Here is a 21,059-nt window from a genome sequence, read left to right as displayed (position 1 = left end):
AGTATTTTACTCTGTCTAACGCCAGACAATTTGTCAATGGGGAACACCCAGGAGTCAATGGGTTAATAGAACCTAAGGAATGAATCACAGTTGAGATGAATTTAATGTGATCCAGTTGAATTAATTAAACAGCCTAATGTGTACATGATTACTGTATAAAATCTGAAAAAAAGTATATAATGTGCATTCGATCATTGATCACTATTATACCACTAGCCCAGGCAATTGCGAACATGAAGATTGAGTTGAATTGAATCAACTTTTTTACCTGTATTGAATCAACTTTGATTATGTCTCGAAACAACTTCAGTTTGTATTGAATCGACTTGTATTGAAACGACCAAACTCCTCCACACCTAGCAACTTAATTAAGCAGTGATTTAACCAGCCTATCGAATTTACTGGAATATTGCATTTTCAAAGTTTTCATTCTATATGATTTGCAGAGCTAATCATGCAATTTTGAGTGTAATTTGGAATAAATGGGCACTTGTAACAGACAAAGGGATTTGTAGTCTTTGAAGAAATTTAAAAGTGGTTATTTAGTCCAAATTGCATTACCCTGGGATCAGGCTAAGAGTTAATCTGGGTAAAAAAGGTGAAAATATTGGTGACCAAAGCTCCACTGCCCTTTAGCCCTTTCCAATCCTCTGATAATTAATTTTCGCCCTTTTTTTAAGACTCTCTTCAAACCTAAGATAAAAATTATTTTGGCAAGGACAACAGTAGGTTACTATTACACTCAGACCTGCCACCAACAATAAATTTTATTCAAACCCCTGCTGACATCTAGTAATGGTGATGGATTTACAGTGAGGGGTGGAATCAGTCATCATCCTATAAAGGAACCTCTGGCATCTGCTATCAGAATGAGACCATATAATTATTTTGATCTAATCCACCCACCCAACCCACATATAAATGTGAAAGCAGGAGAGACCACAGCGGCCAATGGTTGCAGAATTTTATTAGTTTTGCTAATCAGTCTTTTAGGAGGAGGTGCTGCTTATACAGTGTACATATGTAGTAGCTGACTTGAGCTTTCCTCTTGAAGGACTTTTCAATGATTCTATTTGCAGACACAAAAATCAAGGAAGGAAGATAATCAGGTTAATTGACAGCTTTTCCCATTGTACATTGACAACCAGGCTTGGATTAAAGACAATATTATTGCTCTTTAAAGGAATGCTATATCACTGAAATGGACAAGTCTAAATCACGGATGTCTTACTTTTGGAACAACTAGAAGCATACTAGCTTGTCTCAAAAAATGGATTTTCTGAGATTGCTGTTTGTTATTTTTCAAACCAAACCATTGCCCACTCATATGTATATATAATCATTTTAAAATATTTATATGTTCATTGATCGGAATAGCAGAACTGGAAGTTATAATATTCTATGGTTTATTTATTACCTATTTAAATATAATAATATTACCGTTAACTGTATTGATGAGTAGGTGCAGGGTAAGAGCAAGTTAATTTTCTTTTACCATTTTTAGGGACAATACAATTCTTTTATAAAAGTAATGTCACAAAGATACCTTTGCTTGTTACAATGATTTGTTAATATATTGAAAGTGTCCATTACAGGGTACATTTGAACTAGACTTACCGTTTAACCTGTCAGGGTGACCATTTTTGTTGTGGAGTGTTTTCTCTCTTTTCCATAGACAGAATACAAACATGGTAGCCAGTTAAGTGGTCTTTTATCTTTGACCTCTGTCTCGTTAGCCTTATCAAGATTCATTTTTTAGGATCTGTGAAGTTACATATATTTGAACTGTGGAATAGAATGAAAAAAGTCCTGTGAAAGTGCTACTACGATGAAAAAAGTAGTTCTCATTTTTCATCACATTTCAAAAGTACTTGCATTGAATGCTCAGCACAAGGCTGTTGCCTAACAGGAGCCCGGTAGCCTGGGGCTCCCAAAGAATAGCTCTGGGCGCCTTAATTTTTCACAGCAACACCTTTCACTTCATAATGTTGGGCTCCTAAGTTCTCAGCGTTTAGCTCTGAGGGCCCCTTTAAAATTTTCTTAGGTAGCAGCCTTGCAGCAGGCGAAATTTTTTGTAGTAATTTCAAGACTGTTTCTTTAAATTCCACTTTTTCATTTAACTGTTCTGGTAGATAGCTTTCAGTGATCTGGGTCGAGAAGAAAGTGACGGCATTTACTCACTAGCTTAATGAAGTGTGTGAATGCAGCTTAATATTAGTATGCAGCACGAGAGTATTTGTCTTTCAGATTGTCAAATTCACACACTTCATTCTTAAGCTAGTGAGTAAATGAAATCACTTTCTGCTCGATCCAGTTCTCTGAGGGCTTATCTATCAGAACAACTCCAAGTCATGATGGCAGACCATCAAATGAAAACTTTGCTGCCAAAATAAATAGTTTTTCTCTAGAAATGGTTGCATAAAATCTCGCATTTCAAGTATTCATCACAAAAACTTTCGAAATGTGAAGAAAAACGAGGTAGTGATTTTTGATCGTAGCACTTGAAGCCTGGATTTTTTCGGGCTTCCTTAGCAACTGCTGAAGTTGCTCCACTAACTGATGTGATGATGAACTTTATTTAAGTGTTAACTTTATTTAGTGATGTGGCACTAATTCAGCGAGCAATCAGGCTGCGTCTTTGAAAATGGTGCGCGGTCAAAGTGTAGGGACTTGGTTACTAAACTCTTCTGTGTTATTTTGAATGCATGCCATTTCAACTGAACAGCTTGCTTGCAGACTACCATAGCTTGCATAGCAGGCAGGTTGGTGAATTTTAGAATATTCTTTCCACCGGGGTTGACTTTCTAGTGATCGTTTCAATGTAAATGGCCACACAAAAAGCAAGCGAAGGGGGAGGGGGCGTGGAGAACAAATGAGGAAACTCCTTCTCCTCGGCCCCTCCCCCTCTTGTTCTCGTTTGACTTCAGTCCAGGTTTCCCACAGTCATATTCAAAACGATCACTTGAAAGTCAACCCCAGTGGAAGGAAGAGTATAAAATTTGCCAAACTAATTGGGGCACTGTAAAGAAATCAAATCAACTCAACTAATATCAAACTGGGATGATCTTTCCAAGTTTCATTTCTAATGAGCCTTGTTGGCATGTAATGAAAAGAGGGGAGAATATCTTGGTCACTCTTTACAAAGGTAAAACAATCTACTGGTTATCATTTGTGCATTCAATCTATTACAGGAAATGATCACTTGAAGCCAAATAGTGACGGCTGATTTGTTGACAAATTCACCTTATTAGTGCCTAGACAAATGCAAAGAAAACATTTTACAGAATTTGCACTTTGATAACAAGACCTAAGGGTAATACCAGCCTATACTTTTTCCAATGAAGTTCATTTTCCAAGTCCTAGTCATTATCATGATGCAGTCTTCTTTAATCTTAAGCCAGGTCTATTCAAGGGAATTGACAACTTTATTCAGTTATCTATACAAGAAAGCCAATATTGATGGCCTGAACAATGAGCTGAACCAACTTGTGCAAGAATTTCTTACAAGAGACCCCATCAATTTTTCTGTAGATGAGAATTGGTTATTTTTCTCATCTAAGCTAAAAGCTGCTATTGATAAGTGGGTCCCAAAGAAACAAGGAAATTCCACAGAAGGCTTCCTTGGACAACAATACAAATTAAAAGAATGATGCAAAAACAGGAAAGGTTCTTCCAGAAGGCTCGAAGCTCTAAACGCATCTCACATTGGCAGTCGTAAACGAAATAGTGAAATTCGGTCAAAAGGCAGATTCACCTTGCCCATAGTAATTGTGGCTTGGCTGGGACACTCTCGAAGTCCATCGGTGTGTCAGTGCCGCTACCATGATGTATAAAGCCGTGCACAATCAGACCCGGGGGGGGGGGGGCTCTAATATAACCTTTTAGGGAACTGAGACGAAAAATTATGACAGGAGACATTTGACAGGTAACTAAGTTTTAATTTTGTCTAATTAAAAAACATAATAGGCCACTTGCATTAAGAGATAATAGTTTATGAAAATGAAAGTTACATGATTTTGCCTTCGAAACACTATTAGTGGGTCATCTCTTAAACAAAATAATAGTGATTTGGTTTTTCAAACCCGCACCATTTGCTTAAAATGAGAAAGTCCGTAGCTGGTCACGTGACCAAAACTTGACTTTTTAAAATTATGAATTACCGCTTCCTGACACAAATTTTGCACTTGAACTTTAAGGAAAATGTTGAAAAGATGATGTGGTAAGGTTTATGGCACATCTGAACTCAACTATCAAACATTTAACAAGATATAAGCAAAAAGTAGTATTGGCCGCCATGTTGGAGGGCAAGAGTGTGCCCTCCAACATGGCGGCCAAGACAAATCATGCTACTTTGTTGAAAAATCAAAGTACCATAAAATATCTCCCTTAAATGCGTGTTCTGTCAATTTTTGGCAACAGCAAGATTACAACTCACTGTTTAAGGGAAGCATTGATCACGTGACCTCTTAGTGCAAGTGGCCTATTTGGTACCTCTGGGGTGAAAAAAAATTCATGCCACGCCCACAAGACAGGATCTTGGTACCTCTTAGGGGTTCCTTTCAAAATTACCGACGAGCACCCCCGTCCTTTCTATATGGAAGTCCCCCCACCCAACTCTTCTCCCCAGAAGAAGAGTTGCGTGAAGACGTAAAGAACAGCTGGTTTTCCCCCAGGTCAAAACATGACCTTTAGCATAAATTGCACTGGAGGCAACATACCAAAGGCATGGATGTTGACTGTCTTGTTGCAAGATGTTTGTCACAAGGAAAAAAAACCTGTCAGTTCTGCAACCTGAAAGTGCCACAAAATTACACTTTGAAAAGATATTGAACGTTTATACATACATTTTTAATAATCCTTTCCCTGCTAGCAGAGGTCTCTCACGGCGAGGCAAAAATCTGCTAGCAGGGAAAATAATCCTAAAAGTTGTGAGACTATAAACAGGATACTAAAACAGTCGGCGACGAAAGAGAAAAGGGGGCAAAAATAAGTGAATACCTAAATCAAATTATTTACAACATGTAAATATTTACATTGCACTGCAATAATGTATTATGGTTGGCAAAGCATTCGCTTGGAAGGCATTAACAGCAGCCATTGAAAGACCATTCCAGAGGGGGATGACAACAGCCCGGAAAAAAGACAACATATATGCATTAGTGCGGGCAAAGATATGTCTGAACTTATGAGGGTGGTTGGAGCGATTGCTTCTATGAGCTAAAGTGACAGATGCTGGAAATGCTAGGTGAGTCTGATTGCCCGGGGGAGGGGGGGAATACTCCGATCAGTCTCAAGGACTTCGCGAGAGCTGCGAGCAATCACGATGGCGTTTTCACTTCGGGCGTTTTAACAGCCAATCAGATCACGAGTTTGGTCGGCCAAAATGACCGTCCGGAATTCTCAATTTTAGCGAGAGAGGACATGAGGACATATGGGCGAAGCTAAAAATGGGCCTGATCTCAGGTTACCCTAATAACGTCTCTGCTGGTTTTGCAATGGAGACAAAAAAAAATCAAAGTCAACAAGTCCGGAATGAGGTAAATTACCGTCTAGGAGTTGCTTGAAATCAAGATTTTAAATGCTCCTTGAAACACGGAAGAGCGTGTGTGCGCAGAATGCCCTAGATGCAGAAATATTCGATCCTCGATTATTCTAGTTTCACTTCGGTTTCATGTTTTTTTTTTACTCGTAGCTGCTGAATGACGTATACCAAATTCCATATTTTGTGTCTTTGGAAACTCACGGGAGATAGATGTTTATAACTCTTCTAGATTCCTAGGTAGATTCATAAATATCTTCGCTCTCACGAAAACCTGAAAACTGGAAGTTCACGTGAACAAAACCTGCTGGTATGCCGTCAAAAACGTGGTCAATTTCACAACATAACCGCCAACGTTTCATTGGCCAAAAGAGACGTACGACCGGACAAACCGTTGACGTTTGAAAAGTAAAACGTCGCGCAAAATTTGTCACGCTTCAAGGATGGACGCAAATGGTAGTGAAAGCCAACAGCAAGTTTGCACTGCTCTAATATTGTCAAAACATTCATCCATTTATCATCAGCAAAGATGAAAATTCTCCTTTTGCCAGCTTCGGCCCCATACCGATTCTTATCCCCTCTAATTTCAGACAAAGCTGCAGTTTCCTGCTGTCTAGGTCTTGTCAAGATTGTCATTGGTTTACCATTTACATAGTAAGGAGGGGATTGCTCATGGTAGCTGTTTATATTCCAACTGTTGGGAGAAGTTCCCAATAACTTGTTGGTCTATTAGCGTCCTCGTCGGCCAAGATATCCGGATTTTTTAGCTATTGATAACCGTACTTTAAAATGACGCCGCAATTTCTGTCATCATGCTTAATTCATCTGCACCACTTGACACTAACTAATCCCTGCTGCTTTTCCTTAACTTCCAATACTCTCAAACATTTTACGACTCACGCAAAAGGGTTTAAAAGCAGTACGAACACGATTATAAAAGGTCAGCGATCACTAATAGCGAGATTGTTCAGAGCTGCGCAGGGCACTGTACTGTTTTTAACTTGAAATGTGGGCCTAAGCGCGAAGAGTTTCCCTGACAATTCATACAGGAAAATTCACTCGATACCAAGGAGCAGAAGAATAATATTGTGATTAATAGCTATTATAGCAGACAGAGATTCGTTGACTTCGAAAGAAATATGACAATCGGGAAGTACATAAAGCAATATCGGTGTTGAGCCAATAGTGTACCGTGATGAAGTTTGATACACTAATTAATGTTCAGTTTATTTAGACAAGTGCTTTTGAGACAACTTAGGCCTTCAAGTGATTAATATGATATGGTCGTCTGCCATATCACGACAGATAGTTATTATTTGTTTGAACAGACACTTTTAATTAATTTTATGCGAATGTATTTGGACTAAGTACAAGAGAGTTGTATGGACTCCATTTTGGCCTTTCGATTGATTTTTAAAAATTAGTGTAGTTACTTTTGGAAACAAGACGATTTCTGTACACAGTCAAGCAGCAGTTCCATCGCCGGAGGAAGAGGGGGTTTGTGTAACCGAAACCATCATCTCCCAAGTTGGTCAAGAACTTAAGACTTCCTTTGTTCTTTCTTGTTGGATACACTTGCTCCAAGTCTATTGGCGCTTTGGTAAAAGATATGGAAATTATGAAAAGTTGGTAACTAAAAGCGGTTGTCGTGATTCCGACTGTTTAAGTCGGAGAAACTTGCCAAAAGTCATTCAAAACAGTATGTGATTCACTTTCCTCTCTTTTTTATTGTTTTCACTGGAAATTGTTCATGTAACTCACTTTGCAGGCACGATAGCGCCTAGTTGCTTAGGACCAAAAATCATTTAAAATGGTTTCAGAACACGTTTTGGGTTAAGAATAAAAGCTTCGTTCGAAACAGGAGCCGAGCGAAAAAATAATATTTTCTCTGATTTAAAAATGGCGAGTCTTTTTAAGACAGTATCAAAAAAGGCTTTTGTTCTCCCAACCTGCTGATTGAAAGTAGACTATACTGAAAGGAAATGAAAGAATGTACCACTTTGGGTGTCGTAAGTCTTCATCCTCTGTATATAGTCCGAGTTTCAAATGCACGCTCGAAGTTTATTTCATTTCAGCGCATTGTTCGCCCAAACTTATCCTATAACAAAAAGCTGCACTTAATTCTGTCAACATAATTTCATTTTTTAAGGCCACCGCAGCATATAAATGTTGAAAACCATTTCAAGACCTCGCATTCACACGTGGTAGATGGGGGAGAAAACGTTAAAAAACGATTAAATTTTAACATTTCGATATCGTCTATCCAGCTTCCGGTAGGCATCGAAAATAACTTAAGTCACTATTCATGATTGCTTTCCAATATCGCAATATAACCTCGCGTGAGGAATATATCCTTAACCTTTTGCGTCACTCTACAAATTTCTAGATGGTTACATAATTAAACATCAATTGTTAGGAAAGTTTAAAAGGACTTTCGGGATAGCCTATGAAAATCTGTGCAATTTCATGACATCGACTTCATCTTGTTCATACACGTCATTAGCGAATAGTTGAGAATTTCATCGTTCTGGATTCCTTGAGCCAGACAAGGAAATCAACTCTGCTTTTGTTCTTTCATGTGCGCCTTCGGTGTTTTTCAACCCGGGTTTCAATGAGCTATTCAGCTTTCGTCAGTTTATTATTAGAACGGCTTGACATTGTTTTGTTCACGTGGCTTTCGCAAAGTTCTTTTCCGCCGAGATAAACACGCAGCCAAGCACTTCGTGTCGATCGGCTCAGCTTTGGGCAGAAGTAAGAACCAGCTGATGTATATTTTATGAGCTGGCGGCCATCCCATCGCTGCGGGACAAACCTGTAACTGGTGGCTATGGAGTTAAAACAAAATGCATCGCATTTTGATGATTCAAGTCGCTTCCATTCTTCGTGTCAGTGACTCATATGCAAATCTTGAGAGATTTAGTTGCACGGTTCGATTTCCATGCATAATGAGACAATTGTACGGTCCAGACCAAAGCGATTTAATTTCGTAAGAAATTAACAGTGTTGCCCATGGAGATATACAGCGAAGCTTGATCTGTACAAATTGTTTATTTCTCAACCCCACGGGAGCAAAGTGAGAGATCGCCTCGTAAAGCTGTGGATCGTGCAACTGTCGATCTATTCTTTACTTGGACCATGGTATTCACGGCGCTGAATGCCCTTGAGAGTGGAGTGAACCCGGCAGAAACTATCGAAAGCATAGATGGCGAAATATCCATCGCATTCTGGTCATTTGCGTTTGTTTTGCTGCTCATTGTCACAGTGTGGTTTTACATCACACAAATCGCGCCGATGCGAAGGTCTGTCGCCCAAATCGACCAGATCGATAAAGAAGAGGAGGTTGCCAATCGCATTCTAGAACATCTGAGTGATGATTTGCGATTTTCGAGCGTCGTTACCAAAGACAAATGCTTGAAAAATGCCCCTCTTGAAAGCAGTGTCCAAGAAGAGGATTCAAGCCTCTACGAATACGTAGATGATGAGATTCACATTCATTATACACAATACGCATGGGACGATGAAAATTACAATAATTCGACCGACTTCCCGGTTTCCCTTGGTACCGGTAGAAGACACTCAATGGAAAACATGGATCTTATCTTCCCTGGCCTCTTACCAAGTATCGTCGAAGAGGAGGAACATGACGACGAAAATGACATGGAAAGCAGCGAGAAACCCCAAAATAAGGATATAATCAACAGTGATATTCAAGCCGACACTTGCTTTTCGAATGTGTCTACTTACCCAACACCGATCTCACCAATCGTTAATAACAATAGCGATGGAATCGAACCTTCGGTCAACAAGAGATATGATTATTCTGCGAAAAAAACAAATATCGAAATATCTCTGAAAACCCAAGAATCAAAGGGAAAATATTCGACCGCAATACGAGATGGCGTTTTTATCTCAAAGCCTCGTGAAAGTAATAACTCGGTAAATCATATTGACGACACGATAAACATTCATTCGCTCCTGGAGGGTTCAAAATCGAACACAAACTTACTATCGGGGCCAAGTTACAATCGGCCTCAAGTGAAAAATGAAGAAAAGTGCCAAAATGGATCATCATTACAAAAATGTCACCCTGATGAACAGGAGAGCGTGATCCTAGTTGAGAGTGAAAATGTGTCAGAGTGTACTTCCGGTGGCTTCGACGACAAAGAACCGAACTGCTCATCGAAACAAGATATTCCAAGAAAATTAAAAGACCTTGAAACCGAGCGGGCTTTCAAGTTTTCATCATCGAACAATGACCTTGAGGCAAGTTTCGAACAAGATGCAAATGAATTCGAAGAGGGTGTTAAATTATGCGTATCTAAGGCGCAGAAAATTTCGTGCTCTTCCGAAAATGGTCTGGATCAACATTCCACGCGTGACTCTAGCCCCTTATATTCAACGGATGAAGAATATAAGCTCGAAAAAACTACAACAGAACTGTTTACAGAACAAACAGACGCCCTTGTAGAAGATACCAGGGGATTAACAGGTCTTGCTGAGGTGGCAAACAATAGCAAAGTCAGTGCATTACCTTTAAATGGTTCATGGCATGAAAAGGATGATTTTGACAACACAACGCATGCTTGGACATTTTTCTCTATGTCAGGTGGCGACGATACAGAGAAGGAAATATTAGGTGGCAAACGTTCATCGGATCAAAAACACGTACCCACAATAATTATCGACACTTATGACGACGGTTTACAAAGTGATAAGTTGATTACTAACGAGGAATCCACCATGAATGGGCATGAAATTTCGCCGCATTTCGGTGCGTTTGAAACTGACATCGATCTTGATGATGTTGACTTGATTGATAGCGACGAATTAGAGAACGAAGGTGAATTTAGTATTTATTTCAAGAAACATGTATCGGTTACAGATTTGGACAAGATCCTATCAGAAGAAGGTCAAAATGATTCGAATGATGGTAATCCAGGCAAGATTTTGGAAACAGATCTATCGATCGGAGAACCGTATTCGCACGGAAAGTCTGTCAGCAATGCAGAGGCCCTCCGATCTGAGGAAACGAATGGGTCGAGACACGTTAGTAACGAGACAACTATCATGGAAGATACATCGAACGTAGATGCCCAAGGTTCTGTTTTTGTCAGTACAAGGGTAATTGATTGTTTGGATAATCCACCAACAAGTGATGACGATCCCGACGAGACTGATTCTTGCACCGATGATAATTTCTCCCCGAAGAGTTACACGGTGGAATCCTTGTTTGAAGATGTCACCTTACAAAAGGATGGCGTTTACGGTGAATTAGTGCTGTCCAAACTTAACGAAGAGCACATTGTGTTGGATGAAGACTCTTTCGATCCTTTATCAGACGACGAGGATTGGTGTGAATTTTCAGAGGAACTCAAGCGTGAAAGAAAAACTTTCCTTTTTACCATCCCAGAGGAAGAAGAAATTGGATTGCCAGAAGTGAACCTCAGGCGGGTGGAGTCCTTTGGTGGAGCACGGGATAATCCTATTTTTGATAAGGATCTTAATGTTCCTGAAGACGCTCAGAAAGAGCAGCTATTGAAAGCTCCGATAGCCACAATCGACGCGTATGACTCGGATTTTGATTTGGACGAAATTGAAGAAAGTAACGGAAGTGAAACGCTGCAACATAATGGACCGATTGTACAGGCTCCAGAGTCCAAAGAAATTGCCATCTTAAAGGGAAGCGTGACTAAGAATGAAATAGACGGTCACGGAAGTGCTATGGAGGATAAAGGACAAATGTGGGAGAAAAGTTCAACTCAAACTGATCCGTCCAAGCCGAGGATTTACAACGTTGGAGAGCCGAATAATCTCGCAGGAACAAAGCAACAAAATGGACCGACTGTACTTGATAAACAGGCTCTAAAGTCTGACGAAACTGTTGTTGTAGAAAGTTCAAAAAACAATGTTAGCGTGACAGAAAATGGTGTGCATGGCGGAAATCATGTTAGAGAGGATGAAGGAAGAATGTCAGACGAAAGTTCAACCCAAAATGGCGCATCAGAAAAGATTGCCAACCCTAGAGAGCCTAGTAATGTCTCAACCGACAGCTCAAAGTCTGTGAAAATCATGAAGAAAATCAAAATATTTGTCCGGAAAGAGGTCAATGTAGCAAAAGAGAATAATGACTCCAAAGAAGTTACCTCCGTGAAAGCAAAGGATGTTATCCAGAAACCACATATTGACGAAATTGCTGCTAAAGGCGGAATTTGTGCATTGAAAGAAAAACAAAGAGATATTCCATTTCTTACAGGTCCAGAATCAGTGAGTCATATCCCTGATGAAGTCGTGTCGTCGGAAATTGTTCCGACCTATCGAAATACGGAACCACTAAGCTACGAGGACGAGGTTTGTGGCATTTCTCAATTGAATGCTGAGAACATGAAGGTAACGACAAAAAGAGAAAAGTATGCTCCACCCAAACCACAGCCAAAACTCGACTTAAAGGCAAGAGAACAGGTGTCACACAAGGATTTTGACGTAACGCTAAATGTCACGCAACGTCCAACTCGGAATCTGAATGAAAAAATCGTGGCTAGCGTAAAACCGAAAATCGAGTTAGATGTTATATTACCATGTGCTTCTTCCGTGAACGCAAATGCACCAGAGAGTGTCTTGCCGCTGTCTGGAGCGCAAGTCGAAGACACAACAGCCAACGCCAAACTTGAATTAGAGGAAATTCTAGAGAAAAGTATTTCCCAATCAGGCACTGATCAACCCTTGAAAGATTCTGTGTCTGAAATTGAAAACGAGACTAGTGACAAACGTGATCAAGAAAATAATAATTCACAAAATCTCTCAGAACGTGCTGTTGAGGTAAAGAAAGCGAGTAATAGCTCTAAATCAGAGTTAAGAGAAGTTTCGAATGCTGTTGGAGCAACTACTTGCCAATCTATACAAGGCCACATTTCAGAGAAATTTGTCAAAATTCAAGCTCAGCCCAATTTCGATAGTGGTAAAGCATCTAGCGTGTTCTCAGATAGTAACCTACCGAAAAACGAAACCGTATCAAACACCACGAGACCATCCGAACAGAAAAAACTTGTGAACACCAGTTCTAAACTGCAAACAGTGGCTTTTGAGTCAAATTTATCAAGGACGGATACAATAGAACGCTTACAACAGGTTCGAGCCCAAAACGATGAAGTGCAAATAAATGGAAAAGCAGAATCCGGAATGGCAAGGGAGACAAGGACGGCGACAGCTTCAATCGTTGAAATCCAATCGCAAAAGAGTAGCATCAGGCAACTAAACAACAGAGTTTCCGCAAAGGAGATTAAGTCGTCGATATATACTTTACCAAACACAAACGAAGACGCAAAGACCTCATTTCTCCCATTAAAAGTAGCCGCGTCGGAAACAACCGAACCGATGCATGCCGTGCAAGATTCGACGCTTAAAACTGAAACAAAACTCAGCGCAGTGAAACAAGAACAGACCAAAACTGATTCAGATCCTAAGACTTTAAATTCACCCAGTAACAGCAAGGCAGACCGTAAGAGTGGAAAGCAGTTACTTACGAAGCCAAATTGTGGTAAGAAGCTTGTTGAAGAATCGGAGGGCGTGAACATTAGCGTTAAAGGGAAAGATCCCCAGGATGGCCGAGGAAAACGACAGCGAAAAACATACCTTTCGTCTTGTAATATTCGCCTAACCAAAAGCCACGAAGATCTGAGGTTGCCTGAAAGATCACCCGAGGTACTACAGGAAAGCATCATCGAAGAAGAAAGGCCCGATGTACAATCTCCACAAAGTGATCGGTCACAAACGCCGACGACACCCGAAGACGTGTTCGAGTCCGTTGAACCTTTTTCCATTCATACCGCGAAAATTACTGTTCAGGAAGTTATTGGCGACAAACAGAGAATTGTTATTTTGAACGTTAAGAAGAAAATTCATGGGAGAGGAAGATGGAAGTCGCTAAATGATCTCGATTCCCTCAGCATGGCGCCGACATCGCCGTGGCGTGGTAATGACCTGGGAACTGAATTAGAGAGTTTTGCCGAGGAAGACGAAAAGATGGATCAAGATAGAAAGACTAGTCTGCCATCAACTTTTATGCCGATTGTGGAAACTAAATCACGCCCAGGTCGCAGGTCGCTGCCTGAGTTGGATCCGGCGAACCGGTTCCGTACATCATCCGTTGTCTCAGTGACACCTTTAGAGAATCGAGAAACCGTGACTGGAAATGAAATTGAAACCAGGGTAATAAGAGCTCGTGTGACACCCGTATTGCAAGAGAAATCACTTCAAAACGACCAATCTGTTCCTGAAATCCAAGAGCAGTCTGGTTTACCTTACACCCTACCCATTATCAAAGCAACCGCAATCGAAAAGAGCGAAGATTTGACCGAAAACGAAAGGAAGACCAAGACAGTGCAGGTGACTGTTTCCCCCTTGTTACAAGAGGCGCCTGCCTTATCCACAAGCGAAGCTAAACAGGATTTGAAGGGACGCGTTTCGCCGATAACTTATGAAAACGAAGAGACCGGAAAGGAAGATAACAAAGAGGGGAGGCAATTGAATAGAGTGACTCGTGTTCATGATTTATCGCAATTTGATGAAGTTATTCCACGGGTAAAACGTGAAACTAAAGCTGAAATTAAAAATGAAAGCACAGTGGGAAACAAGATCAAAATCAACGTATCAAGAGTGTCGCCAAAAGGGGAGAAAGATGTCCGACCTGAAGTATCCTCATCAACAAAGGCAACACTCCAGAAAGACGCCACCTTTTCAGCTTCCTTATCGACTACAACGGTCTTAAAGCAGCGGCAAGAGCGTGAATCTGGCTATGGCAGTTTGGGTGCAAATGCGAATGTACCAGAAGTATCCAGCCATCCCGGACCGAACCGTGTCTTTGTTCTTGAGGGTGCAAATGAACGCAGTGTGAGTAGCCTTAGCAGCATTGGTGATGAGGAAGATGTAAAAATGCTGGGAGAAAGTAGAGTCATGGTTACAGATCTTGATGCTTTGTTAGCTCAACAGGTCAGGCTACAGTCAGAAAAGACTACGGCGGAAATCCCGGAAGTCGAGAAACCGGAATTGAAAGAGAGAGTTCGTGTTTCGGCACGCATGGAGCCAGTTCCTGAGAAAGTTTTACGAGTCAGCCAGGACGAGGACGGAGATAACCTTGTTATACGTCACTTTAAGCAAGAGGATCCGATTGCTTTAGAACCCATTATCATAGCAGACGCAGCCGAACAAGAGGAGGTTCAGCCTGTAAAAGTGATCTCCGCTTTCCTCGTAAATAATGTATACGATGAGGATGAACTGGATGAGGTGTTTGTGGAAGAGTACACACCTTACGGTAGCCACGACGTAGCCAATGATTCTTATCGAAGTAACAGCAGTGATGCCGATTCAGAAACTTCATCTGTCAGCAGCGTACCTCTTAAACACCGACATCGCCACACAAGAGCTTCTCTGGAAGCTTCTAGTTCCAACGCGAGAAATCGCAGTGAGTCAAGTGGGTCCTCTAGAACAGCCACTCCTGTAGCCGAGTTAGAAAATGCGCACTCGTTAACGTCTTCTGGAGCTAACACACAGGAAAACCAAACTCGCGAATTTTCACGAGGCGAATCATCCGCTTCGCATAATGGCTTCGAACGGAACCGTCTCATGAGAGGCGAAAAGACAGTCGAATATAAATCAGCGTTTACTCCGGTTTCCCGAACTGCAGATGCCCAATTTCTACGATCGAGATCACAAGGTTATAAATCGGATGAAGAACGAATTGCAGGAAAGAAAGGACTTTCAGCGAGTGTCCAGAACGTTAACTCCCTCCCTGGTCTCCAAATAGACAGGGAGCGGTTTAAGGAGGCTGCAGACAGTCGCAAATCCATGCCTGATTTATCTGCAAAGAAAGACCAAACAATGAACGACTCGCCTTATCTCCGAGGGTTAAGCGCGCATACGCGCCGCTGGCTCAGCCAAAATTCGTGGATGGATCCAAGCGCGCCGCAAGATGAAGAAGACCTGATGACTTCTGAACTGTTCTTGTATCCCTCCAATCGCTTTCAACCAGGATCAAATATCGATGCCAGTTTCCTATCATTAGCAAACGAAAGAGACTTTCGCGACGACATATCTGTGTCGACGCTTTCGACTCGTCCTCAAAGCCCGATGTCAGAGTTTTCATTCGCTGGAGAGACGCCGATATGGGGACTCCGCCGCGGTTCGACCACTGTAATTAAATGCGCGAATCCGCGCTGTGAACGGGAAGAGGTTCTGTTTGGGGGCGAGAAAACCACCTACACTTCTTGTCCAGCTTGTTTTACGTATTACTGTGCTCGAGCGTGCAGACGCATACATTGGTCTGAACACAAGAAAGTGTGCTTTTTTGGTCGTATAAACAGCTACATTCGCTCGTTTATTTACCTCTGCCACAAGAAAGAGGCGTTGAAATTTCAGTTGTCAAAAACAGCAAAGGATGGTCACAAGAAAAAAGGGCGTGGCAGTGTCATGGTTATCTTTGCGTCTGCCCAGTCTGCTAGAAAATTTATGACCAGTGGTTGCTCGTTCTTCCACAGTCCCCCTACTTACTCGTCTTTAATGGATCTTCAAGCTGAAGGTGTTTTAAGTAAACACAAAGTCGCTTTAATACAAAACATCAAAGATTACGAACCTGACGAAGAATTCGTTCTTAATCTTGCGATTGTTGCTGGTAAAATGGAGGACCTTCCAGCAAATCCTGTTCCTCGAAGGAAAGTAAATACTGTTCTTCAAGTTGTCAAGATTCCTTTGAGCGGTCAATTCAAGGAAACGTCGCCGGCGTCCACTCTTCCGAGTGAAGCGAACACTGAGACAAAAGTATTCTATTTACCGAAGTGCGCTCGGCATGAGTTCGTGAATGATAACGAAGCCCGAAGACATTACTGTAGAAATATTTCTAAGAACTTGAAACAGTACGGGATTCGGCTGAAACACGATTACCCGGATGTTTATGAAAAGCTCTGTCTGTACGTGGATCAAAATATACGCTTCAATGAACCCCTCACTGTCTACGGAAACCAAGGGAAAAAGATCGTCATGTGTAAAATCATGCCCGAGACTGGAGAAGGAGAGAGCAAGGCGTGATTGGACAAGGTAAGAAGAATACATATCTCGCCTTACATGTCCTTTGAAGGAGGGAGAAAAATTTGTTTCATTTTCCCATCGAAGTTAGCTTTTCCAGTTGCTACTGGGATCTTCTGAAACGGATAGAGTATCAGAAGAACTAGGATTAATGAGGTAAAAGGCGTGCTGCCCGTCCAGTGTACATGTTGTGCTAGATCTCGTTCCTTTTCTCTGCATACAAAAACAACAGTCAATCTACCATTCTGTGACCATCCTACCAGCTTAGTTGTAGTTGCAACTTCGCCATCATTGTTCAACACGATCAAGATGAGAATATAGGAAAATTAATACAATCGCACATATCTTTATTCTCAAGTTGAGTTTTCCTAGCCGTTTGCGATGCAGATGTTAAACCTTCCTAATATACCTTTCTTTGGATGAAAACGTTTCTTACTATACTGGTAAATAATATTACTTTGCCTGCTTTGAAGTAGAGCGTACTTGCCTCTTTTGTGATTTTGAGTTGTAAGGTCACGTGATCGTGGCAGCCAATCTGTTATTTGCGTCTAGATGACTTGTCGACCCTTGAAAAAAGACGAGCTTTATTTTGCAGCAATACAGTCGAATTCCTTATTTTGAAATTATTTTAAAACTATGTATGTTCTTGTCTTTTTAAGCAGTGAGGGGAAAGCTTTGCTGGAGCTTTTGTGGTGGTCCACCGCGTCCGTTTGCATTGTTCGAGAATTGCTACATCGAGAAGTCACCTACGAAAATGTCTCCATCCGACAGACTATAAAACCCATTTCAAAAACCCTATGCGTATACGTTAGAATTCAAAGCTTCGCCAATGAATCAGTTTGTGACATAATAGTTTTTTTTATTGGTATATTGTAAAACGTGAAGTACTTCGCGCAATATTGCGTCGTTATCTTACAGTAAAGGTACAGTATAACTTTTTTTTTATGAGAAAGAGATCGGTGGTTTTAGTCCGATATTTTTTATGCTGTCAGAATTTTATCCGACTGACCAATAACCCAGTTGAAAGTCAATGGTGTGAGTCAGTTCTGCAATGTATAACTTCGTATATTGTTGACATGCTGTAAAATAATTACAGTTTATATGTTGAGTGACCTAGCCTGTGAGTGAAAACGAGGATGCCGGCGACTATCTCATTTAACGCTAGTTTTCTCTATCGAAGCAAGCACGACGCAGACCCAGTAAAGTCGTGATCATTTGACAAGACACCAAATGAATGCACGTTGATATCTCTGTGTATGTTTCTTGTGATGATGCTTGCGTCGCTAGTGAATAAGTTAATTTTCATCGTGTAAGTTACTTTGTCATCCAAACTTGCCTACATTTGCACGAAAAAACCGTTGAATCGAAAGAAAGTCAGCAGCTGTCTCGCTTCCATTCACAGGCCAACGGTCTAATTTTGCTTTTTATTTTATCCTAAGGGAATAGTATTTTACGCGATTATTTAGGATTCTGGGAGTATTAAATTAATTGTATCATATACCAAAGTCCTGCGGACATTTCTTGCCCAAGCGTTCAGCAAATTCACATTGATTGAAGACCTTTAATAGGTCGGTCATATACCTGTTAGAACAGTGTTATGCATGTTTGATGTTAGAGATCCAGTTAGTTCTTCCTCCAAAGGAAAGGTTGTTTCCCGTTTGCGCGCCCTTGTATCGTCTGTAAGGCAAAATTTGTCTTTTGAGTGAATTTTTTCCTTAGTGTTTGCGCGCCTAGCAAACGATATTTTCACAACAGTGTTTTCCTTTTTTGCACGAACCTTTAGATTTGTTCTATTATGGAGGACTTGTTTAAAAATAATTCTTGAATTTTACATGCACATCAAACCGCTACATGTCTTCGTATACCAGGGAACTTTGTGGTTCTTTTTTTTAATTTGAGCAAACTTGTATTATAATCTGAAATCATCAGTCATTTAACTTTTAAGAGCTTCTGTCGAAATGGAGAAATATGAAATATCCTTAAACGCTTTGAGCTAACATATATTTAATGTGTAACTACATCAAAGTCTAGCTATAACTGAAATGTACTATATACAGAATAACATTACGGGCGATTTATCTGTGAGGATTAGTTTGGTTATCCTTGCAATTATTATTCCGAGCTAGTAGCCTTGGCCCACGGGAACGTGAGCTAGAGGTAGAGTGAATAAAAATGGAAGTAAAACTTAAAGGTACGTTTCACTTTTTGTAGAATCAACAAGCCATTTCGGCCTCTAGGGTTTGATTGAAGGCTCTCAAGTCTATATTAGAGGAATTTTAAGTTGAAACGGGCTTGTCAGTGGAAAAAGGCATGGCCATTGACGACACTCAAAACTCGTACAGCTAGCGTGATGCGTCTTTGGCTTGTTTGTGGCTTCATTAACCTGAAGCGATAAACAGTCTTTTGCCATTAAGTACTGACGGCATTCCCTTGGCGTCCTTGGCCTTCCCTAAGTTGAACCCCCCACCCCACGTTTTGTTTTTGTCTTATTTGTCCCGGAGGGGACACGGCTCATCATTTTTTGATCAACTGACAAATCTTGCAGCAATCCGTGAATCATGCTTTGTTGACGGCTTAAATAGGTCCCCACCCTGTTGAACGAAGTTTGACGAAAAGAGAGGCATGCTCTATTCAATTCATCAAAAATTACCATTAGCTTATCGGCGTTAAATTAATCAATCGTTTTCCATTCTCGAGAAGCTGGTGACATACGGTTCAATGTTTAGCAGCTAGCAATACAATAGGCGGGTTTATATACTGCAGAAGTAAGAAGGCCTTAAAGCCCCTATTACACGTTGAAACTTTTAGCTGAAACTTGTGTGCAACGGCGCGGCCAAAAAAGTCTCAGCAGGCGTTGCATCGATTTCTGATTGGCTTAAGCAGCGTAGCTTGGCGAGCGAGACCAATTTCACGAAATGGTATTACACGGTATTACACGGTGAAACACCTGCCTTTATCACCGCACTGCGAATGCCGCCACCGTTGCAGAAGTAGAAAGCATTTCTACTTTTCGTGAAACTTGTCTCGCAACGGAAGTTTAAAAAAGTGTCACGAAACCGACCATGTCGGTGCAATGCCTCCTGAAACTTGCTTCGCAGCGCCGTTACACACAAGTTTCAGCTAAAAGTTTCAACGTGTTACAACAGCGGCTTACAGTATGCCTGAGTTCTACTTTGAATGTGAACGGGGTTTATTTTAGTTGAAGTACCTTACTTTGTAACCCTAGAAACGCAGACACAGCAAGAAATGCAGGTAATTAAGTGTTGAAACGAAGTATATTCTCGGATAAGCGAACGGTTCGATTTCAAGTCCGGTGTTATCCCCTCGAAAGCGTACTTGAGCAAATCGCAACACGATAAGGTGATAAGGAGCCACGAAAGTCTCAAGTTGACTCGCTTTTCTGTCGCACTTATGGCCTATTTGGATCCCAGTATGAACCCGCCAAATGCCTCGCCGTTTTTCGTCAATTCAAGCCGCAGCCAACAATCAAAATCGGAGGAGAATTGAGGGTCTAATGTCCCCGGGGGGGGGGGGGGGGGGGGCCCCAGACTCCCATATGAAACAGACGGGGATACTCGTCGTCTCGCTTAGGGGTGTAAATTTTGGATTTTGGTCTCGCTCAGGGTGTTCCGGGCAAAGCGCCAATATTTTAAGCCGCCAAGTCTCGTTTAGGGTTCCGCGAAGAAACACAGAATTACGCGAAGAGAAACAGAAGCTTGAGTTTGAGCCACGCCCAGATGGTCTCCTTTAGGGGTTAAATTCAAAATTTCCGACGAGCATCCCCGTCTGTTCCATATGGGAGTCCCTTCCCCTCCCCCCCCCCCCCTCCCCCCGGGCTAATGTCCTCACTGTAACCAGGTTGACAATAGCAAAGAGGATTTTTTGGTGCTACTCCGCAATGAAGAAGTTTGAATGAAGCTTATTAACTACATCCAAAATTCTCCAGACCTAAGTAGTATCATGATATGTCAGAATTGAATTTGTTCTACCAAGAGAAAATTCTATCAAAAAAACGAAACCACTGTTACCGGTCAGTGTTCGACTGTTTCATTGAAGACCAATGAAAAAGTGATATATAGCTTAGTTTGCGCGGTTGACTTTCCTGATATGGCAATAAACACTGAATTTTTTTTCCTTCAAGTTTCATTAAAACCAGTTATTCGTATTTCGCTCCGCTTAGTGACCGATTTTGTAACAGAGTATTATGACGCAATTGGTGAACCGCAAGACATCTCAATAAGCATGTCATCAAGTCCGACATGTGTTTCTAAGCAGGTCAATAAAAGTGCAAGCATTACATTCCTGCAAGCAGAAGTCAGCGCCTACCGTCATTAACCAACGATTTTGGCTAAGAAGGCAGAGAGCCTCTCGTTAGAGATCAATAAAATTCCTTTTCTTCCGTTCCTTTCCTTTTTAATCTTGCTACAGTCATCCGTTGTGTTGTTAC

At 41.2% G+C, this 21,059-nt stretch overlaps 1 protein-coding gene across 3 annotated transcripts; it reads left to right on the top strand.

Annotated features, from left to right (window-relative positions):
• Positions 1 to 6,759: 6,759 nt before the first annotated feature.
• Positions 6,760 to 18,796, top strand: LOC137993370 (uro-adherence factor A-like). Of its 3 annotated transcripts, XR_011121859.1 has the most exons (3): positions 6,760 to 16,624; positions 17,272 to 17,389; positions 17,424 to 17,441. XR_011121859.1 is itself a non-coding variant. In XM_068839178.1 (2 exons), the coding sequence occupies exon 1, from the start codon at positions 8,675 to 8,677 to the stop codon at positions 16,613 to 16,615; it is 7,941 nt and encodes a 2,646-aa protein (XP_068695279.1). In that variant the 5' UTR covers positions 6,760 to 8,674; the 3' UTR covers positions 16,616 to 16,624; positions 17,275 to 18,796. The 3 variants fall into 3 exon arrangements, 2 of the variants coding, with proteins under 2 accessions (XP_068695279.1, XP_068695277.1); XM_068839178.1 differs by having other exon boundaries at positions 17,275 to 18,796; XM_068839176.1 differs by having other exon boundaries at positions 17,272 to 18,796.
• The last annotated feature ends 2,263 nt before the right edge of the window (positions 18,797 to 21,059 follow it).

The sequence above is a fragment of the Montipora foliosa genome, chromosome 2 (assembly GCF_036669935.1).
Source record: "Montipora foliosa isolate CH-2021 chromosome 2, ASM3666993v2, whole genome shotgun sequence".
Classification (NCBI taxonomy): domain Eukaryota; kingdom Metazoa; phylum Cnidaria; class Anthozoa; order Scleractinia; family Acroporidae; genus Montipora; species Montipora foliosa.
The sequence above is the reverse complement of the archived record's forward strand: the minus strand, read 5'-3'. Positions and strand labels throughout refer to the sequence as shown.